The 27,143-nt window shown below is 36.3% G+C and overlaps 1 protein-coding gene across 1 annotated transcript; it reads right to left on the bottom strand.

The window, feature by feature from the left end:
* Positions 1-635: 635 nt before the first annotated feature.
* Positions 636-26,353, bottom strand: TMEM156 (transmembrane protein 156). Its single transcript, XM_085322848.1, is given in 8 exon segments — positions 636-813; positions 7,056-7,160; positions 13,389-13,493; positions 15,795-15,902; positions 17,983-18,240; positions 19,776-20,057; positions 24,524-24,684; positions 26,283-26,353. Coding segments are annotated over 8 exon segments (1,110 nt in total). The 3' UTR covers positions 636-793.
* Between the last annotated feature and the right edge of the window lie 790 nt (positions 26,354-27,143).

The raw sequence follows: 27,143 nt of genomic DNA, 5'->3' as shown, positions 1-27,143 counted from the left end.
ACTGCTCCATTACGCTCAACGGAGCAGTAATAAATGGAAAGTAAGGAAAAGTTCCAGGAGATAATGAGTCTGAATGCTAATGACCTAAACTAATACAAAAGAGGAATGCAATTTATCAAAGAGTATAAAGTCCATCTAGTGTCTTAGTGAGTTATAAAAATACAATAATAATGATTTTCTGGTTTGAAGCCAAATGTCCTATTTTTCCACATTTCTTTACCTACTAAGATGCTGCAGAATTTATGAATGTCTTCTTTGTTCACTAGAGAACTTAAAATGTACTGCAGAATTCTCTTTTATGATGCCTCAGCCACCTTTCTCAAGAGCCAGAAATTATATCTTTCAAGCATCTTAGTCACTTAGAGCAACAAATAAGATGAAAGCCATGCTCGTTCCATGAAAATATAGGTTCATTTTTACCTTTTACAGTCTTTTTATCCTATGGAGAACACAAAATGCATTTCCTTTCAGCTAAAAAAAGAAATTATTGGAAGGATTATCTTGCAACCTTATGATTAAGCATAAATCCAGAATTAATTGAAAATAGATGTGAAACCTATAATCTCTTGCTGAAGCTGACTGTACAGCAGAACATCAGTTTGTCCATCATTCGTATTTTCTTAATACCAGATAGTTTGGGTGGATAAGATAGCTTCTTAATATAGCTTCTAAAATACAGAGTTGGCATTCTCATGAAAAGATGAATAGCATAGCTCCCCAACTGTACTGGAAATGAAGATGCTTTCTTCTGTGGTATATTATGTTTCTTCTTTCATACAGCATTGATCATGTTTCATATAGTGACGCCTGAAACTAAAGAAAATAGTATTATTGCACAAAAAGATGAGGTTAAAAAAACCAGTCTTTTCTAATTTACTTTAGATTTAATGTCATTGTAATGTACTCCACAACTACAGATTTCTTCTAACTTTCACGGTAATGAATTTTCCTCTTTATTACAAATGAAACAAAAGAGTATACATTAGATTGGAGCAACAGACCCAAGTATGATATCTGCCTGTAGGATGGCATTTTAAGTACCTGCTCCACAGAGTATAATGCAAAACCTGAATGAGAAGCACTCGATCCTATTCACTGCTGAGGAAAGCTCAGCAATTTCAGATTATCTAAACCACCAGTGGGCAGAGCCAGAAGCTGGCCTAGAGAGCAATCCCCAGGTGCATGTGCCTGAAGCAAGCCAGATGTTCCTGAGGTCTCTCCAACTGGATTTCCATGGACTATCTCCATACACGTGGAGTTCAGTCAAGAACTCTCTTTTGAAGGTAAGTGGTGATTGCTCTCTTTCCTTCAAACAACTGACCAGGCTTCAAGCTCTCCTTGCCCCTCCTGGTAGCTAAATGAGGGGGGAAAGTTGTGTGTGTGGTATCTGCCCCCATTCCACAACCTCTCACTCTGTGTCAGCTCCCGGGCCGTGTCTTTAGGAACTCCTCCCTCTGCTGCAGAGTGTTCAGAAATATATTTTGAGTGTTAAGAGGGTCCTACTGCAGGCTAGCCCAAAAAAGCTAAAGTATCCTAATGAAAATAAAATTGCTTTAGAAGAATCTGAGCCACCAGCTGGAAGGAAGAATTTGCAAATGTGCCCATTCTCATCTCCTGTAGTATACTGGTATTCGGTAAGACAAATTTGGCAATAATGAAATAAGTGCAGCTTTTTTTCACTTTCTAAAATGAAAAACACTCATCAGTAACCATCAATATGGCTTTGGAAAGCTGGACTGCAGCTGCTGAAGTTGCATGCAATGAGCAAGCTTGAAATCTGAAAATGTCCAGTTCCAAATCAGGCTCATCTTTAGTTTTTAGGGAACTATATAAGGTATGGGGGGAAAGTGCAAGATTTCTGCACTTCCTGTTCTTACACCTAGTGAGAAAGCAAATGTAGCTTGCTGCCTATTCTATAGTAATTCAAGTAGTTGAGAGCCCAATAACAGTATCTGTCTCCTTTTCCCTTTACATCGTAAGATTGGAGATGTGACGTGTTTCTTTGGCTGTGAACTCATACTGGAGACAGCAGCTGCTGAAGTGAGCTAGAGAACGACAAATGTAGGAGGTTATAATGCATCAAAAATTGATGCCAGCTAATGGAATAGAAATTTTAAACATTCTTTACAGTGCCCATTGCAGTCCTATTCTGCAAGCAAACATCCCTTCAAAACCCTCTATGTCTTTGTTTTGGACAGAAACACATCCTGGTATGCATTTTAAGCAGGGCCCAATAATTGTGCCAAGTACCCAGGAATATGGGCAGCAATCTGATTCCGTGCGCTGTCTAGTATGAAGACGAGTTTTAGTTTTAATGTGTGAACAAGACTTGAATCTATCTATTCTGGAAGCAAAAACAGGAGAAATTATCTTGCATGATATTTAAGAAATAAATATGTAATTCAGTGTCTGAAAGCACTCCTTACAACATTTAAAGCTGCAGGCGGACCTACATCTTTGTTCAGAGTTATCTATAGGGATTCATGAAAGCATAACAAATGACATCTTGCAAAAATGGCTACGTGGCAAATCCAGTATGTCAGTGCTTGTACGAACTGCTGCCTTCAGCCACATCACACTGTTTAATCATGACATTAACACACCTATCACTTTTGAGCACTGAAATGTTGCTTTTCAGAGAGAGTGTCAAAAGGATAATTAAAAGTATCTTGTCAATTTAAAATTACACCTACTGTTCTTTACAAATACATGTGTGATTTCTAAAAACAAAGCTTAACTGTACTCTTCCTCTCATTCCTGAATATACTTGGTATATGCCTTTGCCAGAACATTTTGAACTGCAAGTTTCACTGTTTCTCCCGAATAATTTGTATTTTAGGTTGTTTGCGTGGGTGTCTTGCTCAGACACATGAGAGAGGCATTCTTCTAAATGTGAAAATATTTTTGTAAAGCTGCAATCACAACAGGAAAAGCAAGCAAAAATATTTTTAGCTGCTTTTTGTGTTTGCACTAATAAGTTCTGTAATCATGGTGCTGAAAGACCTCTTTCGGAAGGAAGGAGGGGCCTGATCCAAAGCCTGTGTAATACCCTAGATGGATGAGCACTGAATTTTCCTGTACAGCTTAGCTTCTAAATTTCTAGGGAAAGGCATCCTTAAAAAATGGCAGCAGTGATAATACTCTGAATGCAGCTGGGTAGGAATCAGACTCTCATACACTTGTTACTTACTGATCTCTGTGGCACCTCACGTGGGATGGTTTGTGCCCACATGCTTTCAGATTGTAAGAGAGGAAAGGGAAGAAGCAACTTATTTTACAGTTTCTGTGAAAGAAGTTTTCATCTTTTTAGCCATACACATTCTCCCTCCCATGCATCCTCCCTCTCAGTTCTTTATCTATCTCATGCTTTGGTCTTATAATCCATTTTACTGGAAGGAAAGGTTAGTTCTTAAATTACATATTCATTGGGAGACTGACTTATTTAACTGTAAAGCTACACTGTCACTCAGGAAATAACATAGAGATGTGAAGCACTGTACATATTCAATGATCTCAAAGCTTTTTACAAAGAGAGGTGAAGTGCTGATGGCAGAAGGAAGCTTACTAAAAATCATTGTTGACGTGGAATTTTCATAAGCCTTTATGCAGCCTTAGACACTTCTACCTGTTTTATTACGAGAATCAATGGGAGGCAGGACACTAATATTATTTCAAATTGTCTTTGGGACATTGACTGCCAAAGAGAATGTTGTAGTAAATAAAGTATTTTGGGCTGATATTGTCCAATTTGTGTGAATAACAGCTAGGATATGACATAACAGCCAAGAGCAAGACACTGGACATTTTTAACAGAAAAAAATCTCCACAGCAGTTGACCTTAAGACACGGAGTTTGCTTTCTTTCTTCCTAGAACCATCAGTTTTGCATCTGTCATCAATTTCCCAAATAAGATAAAATATGTCCTTAGTCATCTCTGAACTTCTGAAATTTCTTAATGCTCCTTTTGATTGTGAGAATATAATGCTGCTTCCTCGTAAATGGGCAGAGGACAGAAACACTGTAAGAGAGGGCTCCCAATCACTCTTCATGCTACACACAAGTRATTATTATTCTGCTCTGATCATTGTTAAGATTAGAGTTCTTTTTTGGTATGGAAGAGATCGCCTGCATAGCCAGTCTGCCTGGATTTCACGCAGTCCAGGCTGCTGGGGAAAGATGGTCCACCATCCGGGTAGGACAGAAACCGACCTGGAGAAAAGTAATTCCTTGGGACATGTTCTCTTAACCCTCAAAAGAAAGGCAAGTTTAGCTGCAATCTTCCCTACGGAACAATGATATCAGGCTAACCATCAGTGAAATCACCTTACTGGATGCTCTAGTGCCTTCAGATAGACAGTTCACCATATTTTAATGGGCATGGTGATTTGACCCTTGTTCCCTTTTAATTCTTACTCCAGTGATTCTTCCACTGTTTTAGGGAACTGCTATTGAATCAAGTGCATTCAGAAATGTTAGCTGTCATATGGTTTCACCTGCTGCATTTTATCAAGTAAAGGAAGCTAGCAGTCTAACTTTGGTATATAAATCCAGTATTTATCCTTCTGATTTGCTCTAAGATCTGATATTCTCCCAAATATTTTGCTATCAGTGCAGCTTCTTGTTCTTCTCTTTTCATTTATCACAGAAGAGTAATTTTATACCTGCTAAAAATAATAGTTGATGCAAGTAGTGCTTTACAAGTTAAAAGTATTATGCAATCTCCATTTTAGCTGGAGATAAAGCTCACTGAGGTAATGAGGAGCCATTGGTAGAGACAAAAAAAAGAAGTTAGTACTGCAGAACCTTTTCTTACATGTTGTCCCCTGAACAGCACTGGTCCTAAAGCAAATATTTGCCTTCCTGAATGAAATGTTCATGCTTTCTAACCAAATAAACAGGAGTCTCATAACTTCCAGTAATTCTTATGTCACCTTTTGACAGCTCTAAGGAAATACCTCTACAGCTGTCACACACAAACAGAGAACTGTGTTAAAGCACTTGAGAGACTTGACTCATGCATTTTCCGTGACAGTTGCTAATGCAGTCATTTAATGATAGAGGGCAGAAATAGAGCAGAATCCTTAATTTCAGCACTCAAATGCTATCTTAATAGGTACCCTGAAAATACACAGAGAGTTTAAGTAACCCATGCCAAAATCATTCTCTTTTGGCAAAGGTATGGGTACAGAAGTTGATGAATTTTTTATTAGCTGAATTTATTATCAATCAAAGGTCTGCCAAGCTGTTTCATCTCCTCTTTCTACTCTTTAAGACACAACAGTTAACATAATCAAAGCAACAGGAGTGCTGGCAGGTCAAGCTCAGTCGTTATTCCAGGATGACAAAAGTTAAGTTTGTGTGGGAATGAACCATGACATTTCATTTCCAATATCTAAAAAATTATCTTTGGTGAACCAATATCCTGGAAGGACATAGGATGCTGCTGCTCAGTTGTAGTGCTGTATAATGGAGGCACAGATTAGTAAGCAGCCCTCAGGAACACAGGCTACTACAACCCCAGAAATACTTGTTTCTAACCTGAGACTGAACGCTGGCTTTTACTCCAGGAAACAATTAAAATGGGCAGTTACATGGGGACAGCGGTATGGGAAGATCAGGGTTTACCTGAAGAGAGAGTTGATAGGTGTCAGAAAGAAGAGGTCTGAAGTACCTGAACCCTGCAGTAGGTGGAAGGAGTCCTTGGACGAAGGAAGAGGCCCCCGGAGGAAAGGCTGGTGGAGCGCTGAGGAAGGACTTGTTCACCTAGCAAAAGCTCGTGGCATTCAGATGGCAAAGAGCTGAACTCAGATCATCTGAGGCCTGCTCTCAACTATGTCAGTGACTTTCCAAGTTGTGTTATCTGTCTCACCTATCTCTATTACCATTTTAAAATGGCAATAATGACACTATTTCATCTTTATAATTCTTCATAAGATTTATGGATGGGAATTGTTTAAAAAGTAGTCATTATTTATTATAATACACTAGCCTGTAACCTAGCTAGTCTCTCACAGAAGCAAAACCTTAATCTCGCTGTGTTATTAATTTATTATGGAAGTAGTTCATCTTTTCCATGCAATGCTGTTCAATTTTTTTTCTTCAGCTGTGCTCTCAACATAAAACTTCATTTTTTATAGTTCTGCATAAAGTGCAGAAATCAAACAGCACCTTAGTACATCATTTTTTCTAAGGCATTTAAAAAACAGCATGACATCATATTGAGTTTTCACCAGAGCTCCATCCAATTTAAATAYATGTAAATAAAAAAGGATCTTAAGCTTTTAACCTAAAATATTTGCCATGTGCAGTAATATAAATCTGTGCAAATAGCCATAGCCTCATTTATGCAATTGATACATTAGTCTGCTTGTATTACTTATTCAAATGGAATGTGTTCTATTTCTAGACATTAAAAGTATTGCCTAGAAGAAGTATTGCCTAGAAGAGGTATCCATTACTATATGCTTCTTTCCAGATTTCTTTCATTACATCTGGATTTTCTGAAAAAATTACTGGAGCCCAAGGGCTGCAGAGCATTAGAAGTGGGAGACTAGTTTTAGTTCCAAGCTGAAACCAACTTCTAGCTACCTCTCTTGATTGGTTTAAGAAGGACAGAGTGAGAGCTTTTTTTTTTTTTTTTCTTTTTGTTTTGTGAATTTTATCAGCAAACTATTTATTTCAAAAACAGAATTCTTTTCAGAGATCATTTGCAAATTGCTTTTCCTCTGTCCTTGTCAAAAACAATGTCAGTGCAATACTGAAGTCCAGGACACAATGAAAAAGTGTCAGAATTTGCACTGTCTTCAGGGACACATGAGGCTTAACAGACTAACAGATTAGTTAATTGATCACTCTTGGTACCAGAAAGCAAACTGATTTTTCTTCTTTTTTTCTTGCCATCTAGCTTTTACAAACACATTTTCAAGCTTGTCATCTCTTATACTTTGACTGGAACTAGGGAGTAGTTTATTTTGAGCAGATATTGCATACTATTATTAATTTTAAAAATACAAGGCAAAACAGAATAATCCAAGAGTTGTAAGATGTTTACTTACCTTCTACACTTGATGCACCCATATGGCAATGTTCTTGTTCAGGAATTATAGGCAATATCCCTGTGGTCTGTGCAGTAAGTGCAGTCTGTTGTTTGTTGCTCTCCACTACTGAAGATTATAATAATGTTTATCCATATTATGAAATAGCAAATACATCTGCAGAGTGTTAAATTTTGAATATCCATATTTAAAATATTGAGACCTATTATAAATGCAAGATAGAGGTACAGAGCCAGATTTCAGTGAAAGTTTAGTGCCTAGAGATGCAGATACTTGTTCGGAACCCCTGAAAGCACTGACCATGTTTTGGCATTTGACTTCCTCTTGGATCTAGCAGGACTTTAACATGTTGAAACGTCCCATAAAACGATCTAATGACTTCTTGGAAACCAGCTTGAAGGTAGGCACCTCAATTGCTCTTGAAAAGTTTACTAGTAGTCATGCAAATTTGGGGTTAGCTAAAGTCTCCCAAAATAAAAAATCTACAGCTGGCCAGTTACGCAGAAACTGCAGCTTGGAGCCTGTGAACTTTCCAGTTCATTCTCCCATAGGGGTGGCCTGGGTTGTCGCTCAGGAGCATGTGATACAGCCTCAGATAACTTCTCTCTCAAAAGCATAGCAACGCAGAGAGCTACAGTTGTTGACACAGGTATTACCACACATCTCAGAAACGGGTAAAGCCATAATAACACCTTTAGCACACTGACAACACAGTCACTGATACGATATCTTACAGGGATATAGATACAGGAATGCAAAAATAGTAGTGTCAGACTAATGAAGTCAGAGTTATTGATACAAGCTATTTTTCAAAGAACTACAGTAGAACACATAATATCTTAACTCCAGGTCCATCCTGTCTCAGACCATCTATAATTTCTCTAAACCTGCTAATGAATTTCTGAGTTTCTATTGAGTTCGTAGTGAGATGATGGGCTATGACACTTATATTTAGCTACATCTCTACTCCACTTACTATCTCATTTGGGTTTCTCTCCTTTACAAATACAGTTAGAAAGTAGAGTTTGGATCTTGGTAATTAAGCAATGGAATATGAAAAGCAAAGTTAAAATAAAACCAGGGAAGTAATAAAAATAGCAGTGGATCTTATTTCAACCTCAGGACAAACCTAGATAAAAGGGAAATGTGGGCTGATACTCCCTTCAGAGCCTGTGTGTAACACTCTTCTGCGCACATGCATATTCAACACAGAAATGGCCCCTTGTGTATCAGTGTGCTACTGAAATCATACAGAGGCTATAAAAAGCTCCTTAAGCTGCTGTATAGATTTTATCCTCCTTTCTGAAACATAGCAAAAGACCCAAAGTAGTAATTAGGCTTCATGTTTTATTCTGAAAACATCATGCTTTAGAAACTGTATGTCTGTGATAAATATTGAATACTGTGACAATCTTTTCCTCTCATTATTCCTCTAAGCTGCAGAGCAAAAGACAACTGTACCAATACATCAAGAATCAACTGAGGAGGACTGGAATCAAATATGTGATGCTCCACTTGGCCAAGATTAAACACATTTCTCCTTTCTTGGCTTCCATCTACTTGATGCTGCAGAAGATGTATGCTGCCTGTTCTTGCTAAATATAGGAAAAGTGAGCTTGAACTGAGTGAAATGACAGCCCTGATACTACAGGGACAGAGTTTGCTTTCATTTGCAACCCATAAACTAAACTGAAGCTGTAGCAATACATCCGAGAGACAGCAGAATTTGGCCCCTGCTATCTAATCTCATAGATGAGGAACTATTATTTTCATAGAATAGTAAGGAGAACGATACAGGAATTACAATGATTTAGGACAAGTTTGTCTTGCTGTTTCTTACATGCGTATTATAGCTGCTAAGCCCATTTATTTCAAATGTTGTGCACGATACAAAGTCTAAACAGTCCAGAGAACAACTGCAGGCCAGAAACCCTGGAGCTTCATCATGTGAGGCCTGGTTGCCACTCCGATCCTACAATGTCCTTCTTTCGTGCAAAGTTATTAGATTACCATCCAACTGCTTAGTGACTGAGGGTCTTTATCAATTTAAAACATGCATTTTAAATAAACCACCCCATTTCCTGTGTTACTTCTGAATACAAAATGACTATACCTGAGAACTGTAAATATTTCCCCTTTCCGCCAACATCTATGCTACACATTTACTTTTGCATTTTTTCTAGCCTGAACCAAGAAAGTCAAACCACACATTCGCTAAGATAATACTGTCTTGCTTTTCTGTTGTTATTGGCATCAAACTTCTGAAATATTTTATTCTTCCATTTCAAATGTAAAGATAAATGCTGATATATTGATGTCCCTATTTCATAGGATAATTTCAGCTTTTACACTTTAAATGCTAAGACTGCAATGACCTAACTCTGCATCACCTCATCGGTGGCCATCTTTCTTCAGGCTCACCATCTTTCCCTGAAGAGAAACAGGAAATATCTGCTTTAATAAGCAAAAGAGGCCCAAGCTGCTGACTGCTAGCCACAGCCTGACCCACAGAGATGGGTGGCTTCTGCTGAAGCTTTTGCACTGGGAACAGCATACGAGGAATTTCAAGTGCTGCTGGGTGTTGAGGCCAAAACATAGTCACAGGTCATTGCTGATACTGAATGCAGCTGATCACAGATTAGCTAGGTACTGTGCACATTTGCTGACTCCAGGCTACACTCATTTTCAGAAGAGAAATTGTATAAATAAGCCTAAGATTCCAGATAAATAGCATAGATATGATAGTACAAGGACTGTAATAATACAACTTGCAATTCATAGGTTATTGAATTCTCAATTAAATATATTACCGCTTCTACAAACACAATCTTTGCAACACAGTGACATGACTGGGACATGCTTAAAAACTTTTCCAACAGATATAATATGAATATTGATTTGATAATGTTGAAAGCCAAGAGCATCATAATATAATAATAAGAAAATATACTGAAATACATTAGAATTGACTTCGCATTATTTGAGGCAGACAAGTGAATCAGAGAATCCTATATTTCTATCCTAAAATGTAATGAACCAAACTGTGGCTCTGTGAGCCAAAGTAGTATCACTGAAAATGAGAGGCAAAGAAATAAACCATTTTAGCAGTGTGGCAGAAGGCATTACGTTTGAACTCTCCACAGATACGTTTGGTTGTTCTCTTAGACTGTAGAGTAATAATATGTTGACACGAACAATATGATTCCTATCTGGACAATCCCTTTCTAGAACAGGAATAGGAACTTTTTTTTTTCAATAGACCCTATGGTATTTTCAAAATAGGATAAAAATAAATAAAAATTGTTATTCTTATACAAGAAAAAGAAGGTCTGAATGAGAAATTATAGTGGTAAACTTCCAGCGATCTAAATTCACCCTTTAGCTTATAATACAGATACTTATATTAACATAATTTCCAAAATTAAAAAGCCCTGATAGGCAGATTCGCTTTAGGTATTTATATAGTCTGTGTTTCTTGTGCAACTTTTCTTTTTGAAGTGCAGTTCATGCATACTGCCCTGCTCGCAAAAGTAATTCTGTGCCATGCCTCCAGGCTTAAATTTTTTAGGATACAGCCATATGAGAACAGTCATACTTAATCAGTTGCCAGTAGTAGAAAAGGTGCTTTACTGGTTTAGAGAAAGTGGTTTAAGAAAAAGCTGTAACAGCAGCATCAGAATAGTTACCTTCCGGAGAAGTAGCTTCTTTTTTTTGTCTCTACCAATGGCTCCTCGTTACCTTCCATTTCTCTGGAACTGAGGCTGATTTACACAGTAGGCTGCACACGACAGTTTAGCAGTTTGATCTGAGTTCTTCTAATACGCTATGGGGAATACTATCCAGCCCTTGTAATTGCTATTATTAATTTATTAAGTTGTTCTAAAACCTTTTATTGCCTCCTCAATTCTGGATAGTTCCTCAAAGAAAGCCCACAGAAAACTCTCTGGTGTGGGAATCTCCCTAAAATCCTCTATCATGATAACGAAGCAAGGAACAGACTTCTATGGTTTGTTTCCCACGTGCTACTACTATCAAGTCCTACTTGATATGGAAGTGCTTTATGCATGGAAATACAGGTATTTCCACAAGCATTTAAAGAATATTTACTTCTTGCATTGGGGAAAAAGCATCCTGTGCTCTCTCTTTTGTGGATACATTTAAGGATAACTACATTTTGTCAATTCAAAACATTCAAGGGAGTGTTTTACATAAATGTAATGACATGAATGAACCCAAAGTCTAGAAAACATACTCAGTCAACATTTATAACCAGAATGCTTTAAAACTCTCCTTTCCTCCCTGTATGTATTTAATCCCTTGTAGTACTATACGCTATTTCCTGCTTTCCTATGGCTACCAGACTCAATGGTATGATTTATGGACATAGAAGCGCTAAGAGCTTCACAAGACAAGCGTACATTGTGTAAATTTCCTATTTGTGGGGAAGTAGGAGCTCAGACACTCGTAGGACCACAGTGGTATTAAGCCACTAATTTCCTGAGCCTACCTGGGAAATCGTTCTCATTCACAAAGCATAAGATTTCTTCTTTTTCCTTCCTTATCCTTTATGAACTTTGAATAACCTTTTAGTAGTACCTATATGTCTTTTCATCTATATGAGATACTGTCACATCCTCTCAGAGCTACAGTTACTTATTCTCATTCCAGTGTTTCCAAGATAGTCGTATTGTCTTCTTCTATGGATCTCAATGTTTTATTTCTAGGTTCCAAGCTGTGCACTAGTGATAATGAAAATATTATCAAGGACTGTTGAAGAAGCAACCTACAGCTATTTATAATCCAGTAGAAAATCTTAAAGCTGGAAATCGTAGAAAAAATAAATACTTTCTTATAGTCTTCATTCTACTTTAAATTATAGTGAGGTAAATCAGAAAAAGTTTATTGAATTGACTGGAATTATGGTGGGTGCAATCAGTGAAATTCAGAATAGAATAAAATCCATTATGGCAGTTCATATAGCTAAGCATCTTTCTTGGTTAAATGGATAGACCAATGTGGCAGGAACATGGAAGTAAGAAAAACAGAGCAATATTGGGTTCCTATCCCCTTCGGTATAATAAAATTAGATTTGGATTTCCATAAAATCCTATAATCAAAAATGCCTTTGGATATACAACACTAAAAATGTCATTGTGAACATGCTGATAAAACAGGAAAGGTATTAGTGAAGCTACTAAAGACAAAAGATGGCAGAGACAGATTCCTTTCCTGGGGGATGAAAATAATGAGCTCATAAATACATCTTAGACGTAGCCAACACTCTAAAACTGGGCTACATAAATTGTACTGACAGGAGAGTTCAGACAGACAGGCAGCTATTCACTCTTTTCCAGGTAAAATTGAAATGCCACAAGTTACTGGGTTGAAGAGAGAAATTATTGAGTCTTTTATAACTCCTGAAGAATTTACAATACAAATGGCAATGTACCCAAGACTAGATAATTTTAAAACTACTTTTTTCATTTGCTGGCTTCATATGGGTTTTCATTTTGGAAGGAGGTTGTTTTGCTGTTCAAAGCTATTATTTTATACGTTTCTTGCTAATCTTTGAAAAGATAAGGTTCCTTACATGAAACTAGAATTCGTGGGGTCTATTAAAGAATATGACTCTTCCAGCAGTCTCAGTAAAACTCAGACCTAATCTTCCTTCGCATAGAAGGAAAATTTTTTCCAAACTAATTTCAGGGAAAAAAAAAACGGAGTGTAGCCATGCCATTTAATTTAACTGTGCTAAACATAATTATTCTCAGGAGACCAAATTTTAATAACTATTTGAAACTATGAAGTTAAACACTGTGGAAATTTTTCTTACTAATAGGCTGCAGAGTGCAAGCAAAACCATTCTGTGGTTCCTACTACAGCTATTCATTCCATCCTTTGATAGAGGATTTTGTCATGAGTCATAAACAGATAGAGCATATCCATGTCAGTACATTTGTGTATACTTTTCATGTACACACACACATATCCCACTCACACCAAATCCCAAATATGGCACATAACACAACCAAAAATTAAAATGAGGTAAAAAAAACAATGAAGGTATTAATGCAAGACATTTAGAAGTCTGAAGAAAGTATTTCTACATTGTGTGCATAAATAAGCCTTCTTGTAGTTTCACTGTCAGGGTTATTTATTTCTGATATAATTATGTTTCAACAACAAAGTCAGATCATACTAAATTTGTGTAGAATCAAGGTAACTCTGTAACTCAACTGAAGCAACCAGTGACATGAAAGGCTTAAAAGGTCTTTCTTGACCTCCTCTTGCCTAAGGTTTTCTTAGGTTTATATTTATTTTTGTATTACTTACCAGGAAAAAGATGAGTTTTAGTAGCAGATATAGTTCTTCTTGCATGTCTAGAACCTCTTTTTCTTAGAATGGTTGAAACTGCTGCTGCTACTCTGTGTTTACAATCTGTTTCAAACAGAGTTAATTGTCTTCAGGTATAGAATTACATATAGCACTCATTAGAACCAAAGCTGGCAAAACCCCTTATATGTTTAAATTGTTCAGCAGTTTACATGAGAAAAACTTTCAGTGGCTTTTGTAATTGAATTGATTTACCCTAAAAAATCACTGACATCATCAGGCTTACAGGAAGGTTTGTAAACAAAGTGAAGAGGGAACTCTAGGGACAGATATTTTTCATTTTCCTGAATGATTTTTTTCTGAAAATTCCATTCAAATTTCCTCTCTTAATAGCATGCTCTTGGTAGAGTTATTGTGGTTGATTGTGCAGCTGTTATGCTTAACACTGTTCTACAATGACAGCAGCTCAGGACTCAGCTTCTGACGACAGGTTTGCTCCGATTCTACATAACAGAACTGATTTTCGTCTTTATTTTAAGAACCCTAGAAAATTTCGTGCTAAAGAAATTCATTAAATTAGCATTATTTAGGTCATGATTTTTTTCTAAACACCCGGCTGAGATTTAATATGCTGAAGCCCTAAGCAGGCACTGTAAACAGTTAATATCAAAGGAAGCTCTGGAAGTGGCCGAAAGACAACAGTGGAAGGGTAAAGGCTTAGGAATGGATTTCTAATTTAGTTTATTCATCATACATAGATCCGTTGTAAATTCCACCAAGTCTGCTGGAATTCTAGAGGACAATCAATAATTGCCCAAATAGGGCATCTTTTTCATTTCTGGGGAAGGGTCTTCCACAACGGTTCTGAGAAACCTGTATTTAACAGAAAACTAATGTCTAAAAGAATAAAGACAGTAAATGGTTAATCACAGCTACTAATAGGAGTTCTGCACTAAAAATGGGATGTTATGAATCATATTCACGAAATTTATAGGTAGCTTTCAAATTACGGATAAAAGTCCTTCAAACTAGAGCATTTAATAGCCAACTTGTAAAGACCAAATTTACGGTTTGTGAGATTTTTATATACATAAAATAGGACTTTGACTTTGGTTCTGGCAATAAGTAAAAGATAATATATTTTAACCAAGATAATATGAAAAGAAGTTTCTTTTATCATTTTTGGATAGAGGGAGAGGCAAATGCTGAAGATTTGCCATTTTAAGCAACTATTTTGCTTATTCATTAAAAATATATACATAAAATATTTACTTTATGCAAAAATTTTTCACAGAAACATTTTGTATGTAGGCTCTCTTCTTCCTACTGTTCAGTTAGGATTAAAGCTAAATTCCTACTGCTCTTTTGCTATAAAACTTCCTGTGGATACACTAAGGATAATCAGGAGAATAGATAAAGCTCTAGATAGATAGAATAGGTAGATAGAATAGAGATTTTTTCATTACCCTTGTGACCAAGATCTCCACTCTGCAGCTCTGGATTACAAGGGGAATGGAAACCTGTTTGGTGATAGCAGCTAAATGCTGGTTCTCTGGAGGCATTCTGCCCACTCAGGGCTGACACAGGCAGAAACTCTCAGGAAATTGCTGTGGATAGCAACTAAGTGCTCTTACCTCAAGTAATATGTTAACTAACACTCCTTTTACACTGATAGAACAGTGTGCCCTCTTACCACCTACCTCTGACTTCTGATGAAAAGCAAAAACCAGCAGCTGACAAGAAGTCAGTTTTCTGTGCTGTTTTTGCACAGAGAACATTACGTTCATTGCTCAAAGGTCTCACGCTCAGGGGAATGCTACACTTTTATTCTTGCTTCCTCTAGGAAATACTGCTAGAAGAAATACTGCAAATCCCTACTCAGCTTCTGTCTTAAGTGAAATGCATGGGAGGAGCCTGTCTTGGCTGGTGAAGTCATTCTGTAGAAATAACTGTTTCAATCTCTAAGGACAAGTTCTCTCCTAGTAAAGTGATTTTTTTATATCATTTGGAACAGGTACGAGTGCTGACCTCAGAAATCACAGCATTATTTTCTTTGCTGAAATCACAGCAGCGTTCAACTGTGATCTTTCTGTCTTTTGGGATAAGTCTGAAATCAGTGGTACATTACATCAGGGATCATAGGATCCCAAGGGTCTATCAGATACAAACACATCTCATTCACAACCACTAAGTCTGGATTTGCACTGGCAGTTCAGAGGTGAAGGATGATAATACCAATAATGTGTGTATTCCAGTCCCTTTAAATGAAACTTTTACCATATTACAACTAAAAGGTTATTGTCTGAACCACATTAATGGTCAACAGCTTTGTTACTGTAAACCAATACATTTTACATTGTATAAACATGAATTTAAATTCATATAGATTTACTTTTTATTACTTACAGTTTTGTTCTTTTTCTTGGACGATTTTGTAGACAACAATTGAAACAGTGAACACAAAAACTAATGGAATCATACTGAGCCATATGATCTTCGTCATACACATGGGATCTGTCCATAAAATGTAGAAAAGAGAAAATAAAGCAGGAAATGACTGGGAAAAGAAAGCAGAACAATCTGTCATGGCTATCTTGGCAGATTTTTGGATCATGACTATTCCTGATGGATGAAAACATAAAACAAAAGATAAGATTGTGTCTTTCTCTTTTAGTTTTCAGTGTTATTTGCAATTAAGTTTACTATCTGGAATTTAGCTTCACTTTCAGCTGTATCTATCTCTTCAGGTCTAAAATAGTTACATGTAGTGAAGTAAGTGAAAACTTTTCTATTTGTGTAAACTGCTATATATGATTCTGCCAGGAAGAATGTGCTTCAAAGATGAACATTTACACTTAAGGCAAGACAAGGGTAATGTATATCCCCCTTTTGTTTTAAGCTTTGAAAGGACACCAAAGGAATTGGCCCACTGTCCAACACACACCTGTACTGGCATTCTCAGCCTCCTGGTCTATCTTCATATATAGGAGATGTTAGATACTACATATGGAAAAAAATCATTATCAAAGGATGATAATGATTTATCACCTACTAGAACCCTCTGAGGAATTCTTTTAACGAAAGCTGTTTGGGACTGGGTAGAAGGAAAGCTGTTCTTTCAGTCAACAGCTACTGCACAAATACACCCACATTCCCCATGGAATTAGTTCATTAATTAGTACAAGTCAGAGCTATATAGCACAGAGAAAGGGTGCCAGGGAACTTTCCTCCTCAGGAGTTCAGAAGTCCCTTCAAACCTCTTTAGCAGATGCATGTTAATGCACACCTTAACATTGTCAAATAGTAATTAAAAAACATTATGTATGACTCTCATAAAGTCAAATTACAGATTATATCCAAACCACTGTTTTCCTACACTTGACTTAGAATACTATAATTAAATCTCTCTTAATTTCCTTTGTGTCTTCTCCACTGAGAAGTCCTAAGATAACTGCCAATAACTTCATGACTCTTTGATGAAGCACAGTTTATCCCTCCTAAATCAGAAGTAAAAGCATCTTCTATACAGTAATTTATGCCTTCTGCTTCCTAAGAGTGTACTCCTCCCCATCCTGTAGTGACTTGTAATGACTTGCAAATCAGCATTGCCTAGTAAGAGCTCTGAGCATCTCTCGCCTTGTTTTGAACTAGAAAAAAAAAAAARGGGGGTGTGTTCTCAATTCTTTGTGTTGGTTTGAGATAACCACTTCCAAGGTAAATCACCATTAGTGAAGGATGATTAATTCATAGTTTTGACATAAGTTAGTAGGGCAAGTTAAAAACTGTAATTCTAGCTAAATCTACTTGCATAAAAGACCTAAACTGCCTTCAGTCGATTTTACCTAAGATTATTTAACTCAGGTTTAGCCAAATCAAAAAGACTCATTTTTTCCAGCAAAGCCACAGCATAAAATACACTTGCCATACAAAACTAAATGAATACAATAATTCACCAATTCCCTGATAGTAAACATTCCATACACGGGCTAGAAGCGCTGACCAGGCTCAGGAAATCAGCCAAAAAACTCCTGCAGCAGAAAAAAAATTAAAAATCTGATAGGCTGTCCTCTGGAAAAACAAAACTTAGCTCAGTTGAAGATTTTTTTTAAGTATACTGTCGTAAGGCTGAAAGTAGGATATTGCAGCAGGACATTAAGAAGAATCAAATCTGTCCCCCTGATTCTCCCGTCACTGAAGTTGGTAGGAATTTTTTAATTCACCTCCAATACAACATGATTATGGCACTACGGACAAAGGTAGGGGAAAGACGATTCCAGTTTCTGTCATACATGAATGCTGGAAGTCTGCCAACATTAAGAAAAAAGAAAAGCTACGTGAATTTACAGACACTTATATTTCCGTGTTACTTCTAGGAAAAAAAACAGCAAAAACCTGCTTTAAATCACTCTAGAAAGAATGTCATTTGCCTACAAAAGATGGTCTTTTAATAAGGGATGATCAAAAATGCATTTTTTTTCTTGGGGAATACTTTAAAATGGTTGCTGAAAGCAGAGAATTACCTATTGGAGACTTTTTGCAAGATTCCCATTGTTTCTCAGTTTGATTCCCCTTCTGACTCTCCTTTGTAACTTACATTCCACGTAAGACTTCAGCTGCAGTGAAATATTTATACAGTCATTTTGGTCTTCCACCATTGCCACTAGACAGGAGTGATTTAGGTATTCTTCAGCTGGATTTCTTCCTCTGACTATAGAATTGTTGATGTGGACTTCCAGCATGTAGTAAGTATTAGGCTCTTCTTCATTCTCCGGAAGCACAGTGAAATTGAAATATTTATAAAAATATACAACATCTTCTGTTTTCACTTCAGAGGAGCCTTTTGCTTTTGGAACTACAAATTAAAACAAAATTGTTATATAACATATGGTGGGGGGAGAGAAAGAGAGAGAGAACTTTCATAAAGGATGGTAAAATAAGTTCTTTGTCTCATTTGTGAAAACAAATAGCAGAATTTTACTGACTATGATAAAATGGACAAAAGGATAATATGTAAAATTATTCTGAAGAGATCTGAGGAGTATTGATTGGCTTATCAAAATACATTTGCTCTACCATAATAGCCTTTTTTTGCTTTACTATCAACTTCAAAGCTATTCAGTTCTTTTTGTTGTTTGGTCTTCTGTTGACAAAGATAATAGAAAATTGCACTATGAAAAAAAATAAATGAAAACCATATGATGATAGTTATTTGAAGTGTGATCTAGTCTGTCTGCTATCTGCTGCAGAAAGTTTTTTAAAGTTTCACTTCAAACCACACAAGCTGTAACATTTGCACCATGCTAACAACAAATATGCACATGAGATTTTGTTGTACAGGTTGTACAGGTATAACTGAGAATAGAATTTGTGCACATATATTTTGCATATTTATTTTCCATCCTTTTAAAGACAACTATTTTGTTAGAAAAAAAATGACATAGTTTGAAAAGAATTGAATTTCTTCTATTTAGTACTTGGTCTATTGCCACTGTTGCTAGCAGTGTATGTCAGAAAAACAAAATTTGGAAGCATCCTCTCCTCCAAAAGTTTCCACTTTGCAAGAGTATAAGGCAAAGAAGGAATACAATGCTACTTACTGAACTCATCTCTGGAATGCTGGATCTATCCTTATTCAGTGTTGCCGTCTATGAAAGGCTATTTCTGATACTACATAGTTGTACATAGCAGAGACTAGAAGTACAAAATGGTTATTTTGGCACTTCTAATGGTTATTTGGCTCTTTTGTTGTAAAGCTGCCTTCTAAATAGTTGCTATCTTTGAATTAGTTCTTCAAATACTTGCTCTCAACTTTTCATCATATTATATCAGATATCAATGTGATATTGAAACCAATTCTGCAATGACATTTAAAGTCAAATTCTGCATGAAAACTGATCAGAAACTCCAACTCTTTAAAAACAAATAAAGGATTTTAGAAAATATAGCATGACTAAAGGAACAAAGATGGGAATAGAAGAGTATTCATAAAACCCACATAGCTGAGGTGACATCTTCAGCAGAAATATTCCTAGTGGTTGCTAGAAGAGGTAGGGGACACTCTTTCCACACTTTACTCCCGGCCATCCCTCTTGTAGAGGGATGGTCCTTAATGATAATGGGAATTATCCCACTAGATTTTGCACAAGATCCACCCCCAAAATAAACCAGCATTTTGCTATCCAATTTTTTCACTCACAGACAGGAAAGAATGCCACTTAGAATCTGGCATAAAACCTGCATTTTGTGGAAATGCGAAGATAAGCTATTAAGGCCAAAAAGCAATATTTATATTATAGTGATATATAGTAATATTTAACTACCAAACAAAAACATACATCTTTTACTGCAATTATCTACTTACAAATTAAGAGTTCTTCTCTTACTTACTTTTTTTAACTACGGATCTTGATCTTTGGGGAACAATATTCCTCTTTCTCTTGGATTCACACTCTGAGTACATAGTATGTGATAGTTGTTCGTTGCTGGAGGATTGGCAAATACATGGAATATTTTGGAAACTGGGATGATTTACAGTGGCTTTCAGTAAAATAGTCTGATTCTTTCTTCTTTGTTGCAAGGAGCTTTTGCAAGAATTGTTAAAAGTACATAGTGGAAAAGTGGTATTATTTAATGAACAGGTATCCCTGCATGATACAACTAAAGTGTTAGCTGTAAAACAAAGAGTACCATATTAGCAGGACAATCATATAGGACACATGGACAAACATATGCATGTAAGTATCACGTAAGATACTTTTTAAACATCATATAATAAAATATAGAGTTTCCTTATTGAGGATTTTGGCAGCATATTGAATAAAACATCAAGTGAGAAAGCAGAAAGCAAGCATAGACTATTCCCACAACCTACATGCTGGATTTTATTGTTGAATTACATGAAATCTCTTCTAACAATAACTTGCATTTGTGGTGGTGTCTAGTCATATTCCTTTTTCAAAGCTGTTCAGATCTGATTGTATTTGAAAAGAAGATGAAGCCTCTCACATTCACAGTGGGAATTTAGCCACGGAACCATATGGCTACAATATGCCAGTATGATTATGCTGTAAAATAGCTTTCATCAGAATAAAAACTTTCTCTCCAATGATAGTGGAACACAGGACAACTACATAGAAATGCACCCAAATTCTGACCACAATTTTTATGACCTCTTATACTCATAAAACTGAATCAGCAAACATGAAATCTTAATTATGACAACTTTTTAGCCATTCCTAGTCAAATTTCAATATCAGATTACTGTAGCTGGAGTACATTTACGCAATTCAGGTAAATAATAAAAACATATTGTATAATTTTTAGTGAACTTTTTTTCAGCCGTCTTTCACATTGAACTGCACTTTATTCTATGAATCATGTACATTTTCACTTCAGTTAACTTTGAACTATTTTTTCAATATAAAAATAATTTAAAAGTAAAAAGCTACTGGGACACAACATGAAATGTGTCTTTATGAATACAGATAACCACTCTCTTTCTGTTCGGAGATTATGCAGTACTAACCCATAGTTTTGTAGTTCAGCTTCCAATTCTAGTGGTACCCTTCCAACTCTGCGAAGATGAATTTATGCGTCTAACTCCCCTTACAAATAATTGGAGTTATATGGCCATAAATCATTATGTATAGAGAGGAAAACACACCCTTTAATTGCTCCAATATTCCACTGCAATCTGACAGTTCCAACAGGCCATCTGTACCTGCCTCCAGGGGGACTAATCTCAGAATCAGTTTGGTGAAGAATTTCGGGAAGGATACAGAAATAAAATCCAAAATCAAATGCCTAAGTCAATTACCTTCACTTTACTAACCCTACATCAGAGAGAGTCATAAACCCCTCATAAAACAGATAATAAATTGAAATGTAAAACATACATCATATGCAGATAAGAAGATAATTTTTTGATACAAAAAAGGAAAATATCGGGCAAAATTTAGGCCTTGATCTTTCCCTTATGTACATCAAAGATTTTCCACAAAATACTCATGATCTGACCCCCACAGCCTGGCAAGAAGCAAGCTCTTGAAATCAAATTCTTCCAGCCTAAGTAGGAAGAGTTTTGTGCAGAGTCTTTGTGGAAATGAGCCAGGAGTAAAAATTAAATTCTTATTCTAATCTCGTGCAAGGCATGTGTGCATCTGGGCAACTAACCTAAAACCACTGCTACAGCTTTCAGGGTCAACTAATGGCAATTCTCTATTATGTTTCTTTCACACAAAAATTTTTACACAGACTTGTGGATCTGCTGGCTATGCTGTGACAGCAGCATACATCCATGCACAGCACAGTGAACCCCTTTCTGCACTGTGTTTTCCACTTGGCGAAACTAGCTCTAGCACCACCGTTTAGTCATGTTACAGATACGTATAAAGCGTATTATCTGATCAGAAATGTTGTACACTGTCCTACGAGAGAGGGTGCTTGCTATCCTCTTGAAGAGCTTTACTGAGAAGCCATACAAATCATAATCTAGTATCAGAAAAAAATATTTTCTTTCAACTTACAGGACTGTGGATTTTGTACAGAAGAATACATATGGCTGAACACAGTAAGCATGACTGGAAAAGGACTAGATTTCTCAGTGGATTACATGGCAGGCAGGCAAAGCCCTAACCACAAAAGACCTGCTGCTTAATGCAGGACTGGGAAACGTTCCCTCCCAAATGTAAACATTACTGGAAACGTGCAATGGTTCTGGGAAATCTGAATGCAAACAAATTATAAAGTTGTAAGGACCAGTGAGACCAAATCATGCAAAGCATCTCTAAGAAACTTTGCTTTATTTTCAAACATCTGTAACTCAAGTGCTTAATGTTAAGGAGCTCTGAGATTATGAAATTCTTTTGCTAAGCCTCTATTTACAGTTTTTTCTATAAAAATCCAATTCCATTACAATGAAATTATGCACAGGGAAAATCTGAATTTGTAAAAAAAAATGATTCTCATTAAGAAAATCATAAATATTTAATTTTGGATTGGCTTGACCTTTACTCATCTGTGATATTCTGTTTTGAATCAATTCAGCAATATATTAAACTGCATTTTTATCACTGCCGGATGGAAATGATAGCAGTAAAATCATATAATATTGCAGTGATACAACTTGGGTACAATTTGGGGAATACATGACTGATAGATTGTGTGAGATATAGTCTATCAAGCTGGACCAAGATGACAAGACTGAGTGTCATACTCTAAACCTACAACTTCCTGTTCTAAAGCATGTAGTCTGAAGCTGCAGTGACTTGTAACCAAACAAGCGGGTTGCTCTGCAAATGCAAAGGAACTATTCCACTTTTGATAATGCTGAACTGTATCACAGATTTTTAAAGGCTTGGTTTATTGCAAATTTTATTTTCACCAGAGTTGCCGTTCAATGAAAAATTTCCAGTTTTATTCTCACTCTTAAACGAAAATAAAAATTCCAAGCTTCGCTTACTTCTCTGTGTACTCTTTGCTTACCTGCCACTTTAGGGATTATATTAAAAACTTGAAATATCCACAGCCTTAATGTGATCTTAGAAAAGCATGTGGAGTTAGGAGGTCTCAACCAATCATTTATGGTTCAGAAGAAGATATCCAGAGACTGTTTCACAGTCTTTCACAAGATTTCCAACAATAAATTTCATGTAAGTATTGTACACAGCCTCATGTGGCAGCGAGCAATTTGAAATGTGTGCAGCAAAGCAATTCTGTACATCTTAAGTTTGATACAAAATCTGAAATAAAACCAGTTTCCAACATAAGGTTTTCAGTGAAGCACAGCGAGCCAGATTCCTTGGAATTTTCAAAGTAAATTGTTCAGCATATTTACTCTCTCTTATGTTAATTTAGACATTGTTATGTAGTTTTTAGAACGACCAAAACAGGACAATGATTCTAAATTTCCTAACATAATTCTATGCTGCATTCTGCTTACGTATTTCACCTTACATGCACAAAGAATTGGAAATTCTTTAGACACACTGTGGTGATTAAGTTCACATGTAGATAACAGAATTGCAGTGAACATGCTATTATAACATAAAGTACCTCCAAGAAGAGCAATCTAGGCAACTGATCATAGAAAAATGCAATTACTCTTTGATGACTGACAATAATGTCAATATATTTTCTTCTGGTAATATTCATACCACTGTTTTTTTTGTGTACTCTGTGCTAGCAAGTACTGTTTTAGACACTTCTGCATGCCAGTATAACATTAATTACTCCAACATCTTAAATTGGCTTATTTCTACAATATTTGAAGCTTCAACAGCTCATCAAGTTTGTTGTTCTATAATCTGTAAAAATGAATATATTATATTCAACTTAGTATCATGGTTATTCTTTTTGGTAAATGAAAATAAAAATGTAAATAACCAATTTGATACCTTTTAATATTAAATTTCTGCAGAAAATTATGCTCCATAAATAATTTAATGATGTCTGAGAACACATATGATTTGTCAAAGCAATGCTTTTTATTATAGCATTGATCTATTCAAAAGCTTACTTAGGAATGTCTGTGACAAAACTATTTAAATATTAATTTATTTATGGCTTTTTAATAAAGCWTTGAATGCATAATTTATACACATATATTTTGCATTCATCCTAAATCCAGTACTGACCTTTAAGATCACCAAGATGTATTTGGAATTTACTTTGAAAGATTTGTTTCACTCAGTTACACATATTCTGCTCTATATTTTATCCGATTACTACTGCGTATCTCTTTCTCAGACATGATCTCATACCAAATAGCAACTGTACGAATGTTTACATGCATTTCAGTATAGGGACTTCAAAGAGCTATCTTTTAAGACACAAGTACCTGCTACAGAATAACATAAATATTTTCTCTCTTTACAATGAAGATTGCAAAAGAACAGTTACAAAAATAGTTACTAAAAATTTTGCGGTATACATAAATGAATGACAAACCTCTTTCAACCTCACACATATAATTAACTTTGTTTGTTAAAAATCTGAAGAAAATAATATATACATTTTACAAAGTTCATATGACTATAGCATCATAACCATCCCTTTTAAGAAGGTATATGCTAACTTTTCAATTGTAATCAGATCTTAGAATAAAAAAGAGGCTATTTTAAAAGCTGATCACTCACCTTCATGGACTTTGAAAAATTCAGGTAAACATAAAATAAACATGGTAATTATTACTATTACTAATCTGTAGAGTTCTGATTTTCTCAAAACCAAGCACATGTCACTGAAGCAGTCCCATCTATCATAGTAACGATGAGTTCCTTCCTGGTTTAGCTTCTAACTTAGTGTGGGGCTTTATGCAAAACAACTCCTATTCATTTCCTTCCTTTGAGATGGCTTTTCTTTCTACTTCTTGTTACCTTAAGTAATAGAGAGCCAAGTTCTCTTCTTACATTGGCATAGATGATGATGTCTCAAATGAATACAATGAAGATAAAACTAATGAACCATGATGAAGATAAGAGAAGAATCATGCTTAGAAACTATTTTATTATTTTGGGGTACTTTTCTTTTAGGAACATCACCCTCTAATGGCTACTTCATATACCTTCTAAACAGTAAACGAATCATCTCTGTGCAGGAATCTTGTTCTCACTTGGCCAAGAGGGCTTTTTTAAAATGAGTCAGACCCTCATTACAAAAATGAGTCTGCTTCAGATGAGGCAAATATGGAGGTCTTATTGTTTTATTTATATACATATACACTGGGGTGAGGAGGAAGATAATTGTATGTAGTACAGTATCTTTAAGACTTTAATAGATTATTAACATGATCATTTCAACTTTAAGCTCCTGATCTGGCAAATAAGTGATGTATTACATACAATGAACAAAGTATGAGATGAGCATAATGTCACTGCTGCTGTATTCTTAAGGGAGAACACGTGTCGCCAACGTGTACTGTGTCTTAAAATGTGTGTTTTACTGCCTATATATTACAAGAAGACCTGAAAGAGCCATTACTATTTCTATATATTGTGGCGATCAGTTTACAGCTAAACTTTCCTTTCCAGACTGAAAAGTTAGGTATTCTGTTCTGACAACCACAATGGTATTCCATAATTTCTTCTTTCAGATGAGACTGCAAAGAACATTTCTGAAACGTTCTGTATAAAAGCACTTTGAATAATGCATATGTAAAAACAAACAATATGACTCAAATATAGAGTACATACAGTATGAGGCATTTAATTAATTCGGAAAACTTTCCTGATACAGAATTTTTCCCCACAACTAATTAAATATTGAATACCATCAAAATGAAGCAATGCCACTGAAGTTAGATATCCTACAAAACTGAAATGCTCTTCTTATCATCTAGTTAGCTCAGAAGATGAGCAAGCCAGATGGAGGTAAATACAGGAAGATTTTCTTAATAGCGCTTTAGTGAATATAAATTTGGTAACATTTTAATCACGTAGCAATTTCATGTAACGCAAGCAATGAAAGCAAAGAACAATGAACTCAAAAAAAAATTTTTTTTTGAAGTCTGGTGCCATAGAAGTCATAGGTACGAATCTAGAAAGCAAGACACACCCACTGCACCATTTATATTTGCCATCTGTTAGCAAATTAGTTCTACTTTTTGAGAGACTGTGTTCCTCCCTAAATATCTTCCATATTTATATTTTCCTGCTTTTAAGCTTGCATGGTGTTCACCTATCCTTTCTGTGTAGAAGGAAAGTAGGAAAATCTCTTAGAAATAGCAGGGCAGCTCAGGCAAGATATATTTATTTATTTATTTATATGTATCCCTTTCTAATATAAACAGATTTTCGTCACTGTTCATAGCACTAAAAGTCAGGGCAGAAATTGCCCTAAACGAGCATACCCAAGCTAAGCCTAATACAACAGAACATGTTGAATTTCAGATACTACAGAGAAAGGTTCCCAAGGCCTCGAATAAGCGGATGGGGAATATCTATTTCACAGCTCTCGTCACGGCACATTAGGCCCACATAATGATCTTCCCCCGCCTCACCACAGCACATCCTAAGGCTTAGACACTGTTTTAAAGCTCAAAACACCAAGCTTAATAACCCTAAGGAGAAAAGAAATCCTTGGTTTGTACCTTGCTGGTACATCTGTGGTAGAGACACCTTTTTCCTCACAGCTGTCTCCCACGGWTGGCCCTGACAGCCCGCCACAGCGCCAGCAGCTCCTCACGGCCTGCTCAGCGGAGCGAGAGGCAGCCCGGGCGCGCAGGAACCGGCGGGCTCACAGGTGTCCGTGGCCTGACCAGCCAGCTGCAGGGGAAAAGTGGAGTTTTAGGGACACAATTCCTCAACCTCGTCAATAATTTTTACAAAACTTGAAAGAACGAGCGTCTTTGAAGTCGTTACGCTTCAATTAAATTTCACTAGAGTTGGCAGTGTCATTTAGAGCCGACTGGGAAGGGCCGGTGTGGCTGTCACAGTCTGTTAATCTGGAAAATTATTCTCCCTTTGGATGTCAGTCAGCGGTAGGGTGTTGCGTGCCATGAGGAAGCAGCCTCGGAGGTGTGTCAGAGGTGTTTTGGAGGTTGAATATGGACAGTAGCAGTGGAAAAGATGCTGGCATCCTGAGAGGAGAGTTTTTTTGCCTCTGCTGATTTATTTCATTTAAATGGGGCAAAATTACATAAACACTCAGCTATCTCGGCGTGCTTCTAAAAGACAGTCAAAGGGACGTCTGGGATGGGACCCGCGTCGGCTGAACCGTGAGAGACCCCTCGCAGGGGGTACTGCCTCTCTCGCCCTT

Source organism: Rhea americana, unplaced genomic scaffold, assembly GCF_003343005.1.
Source record: "Rhea americana isolate MKP2758 unplaced genomic scaffold, rheAme1 scaffold_8, whole genome shotgun sequence".
NCBI lineage: Eukaryota > Metazoa > Chordata > Aves > Rheiformes > Rheidae > Rhea > Rhea americana.
The sequence above is the reverse complement of the archived record's forward strand: the minus strand, read 5'-3'. Positions and strand labels throughout refer to the sequence as shown.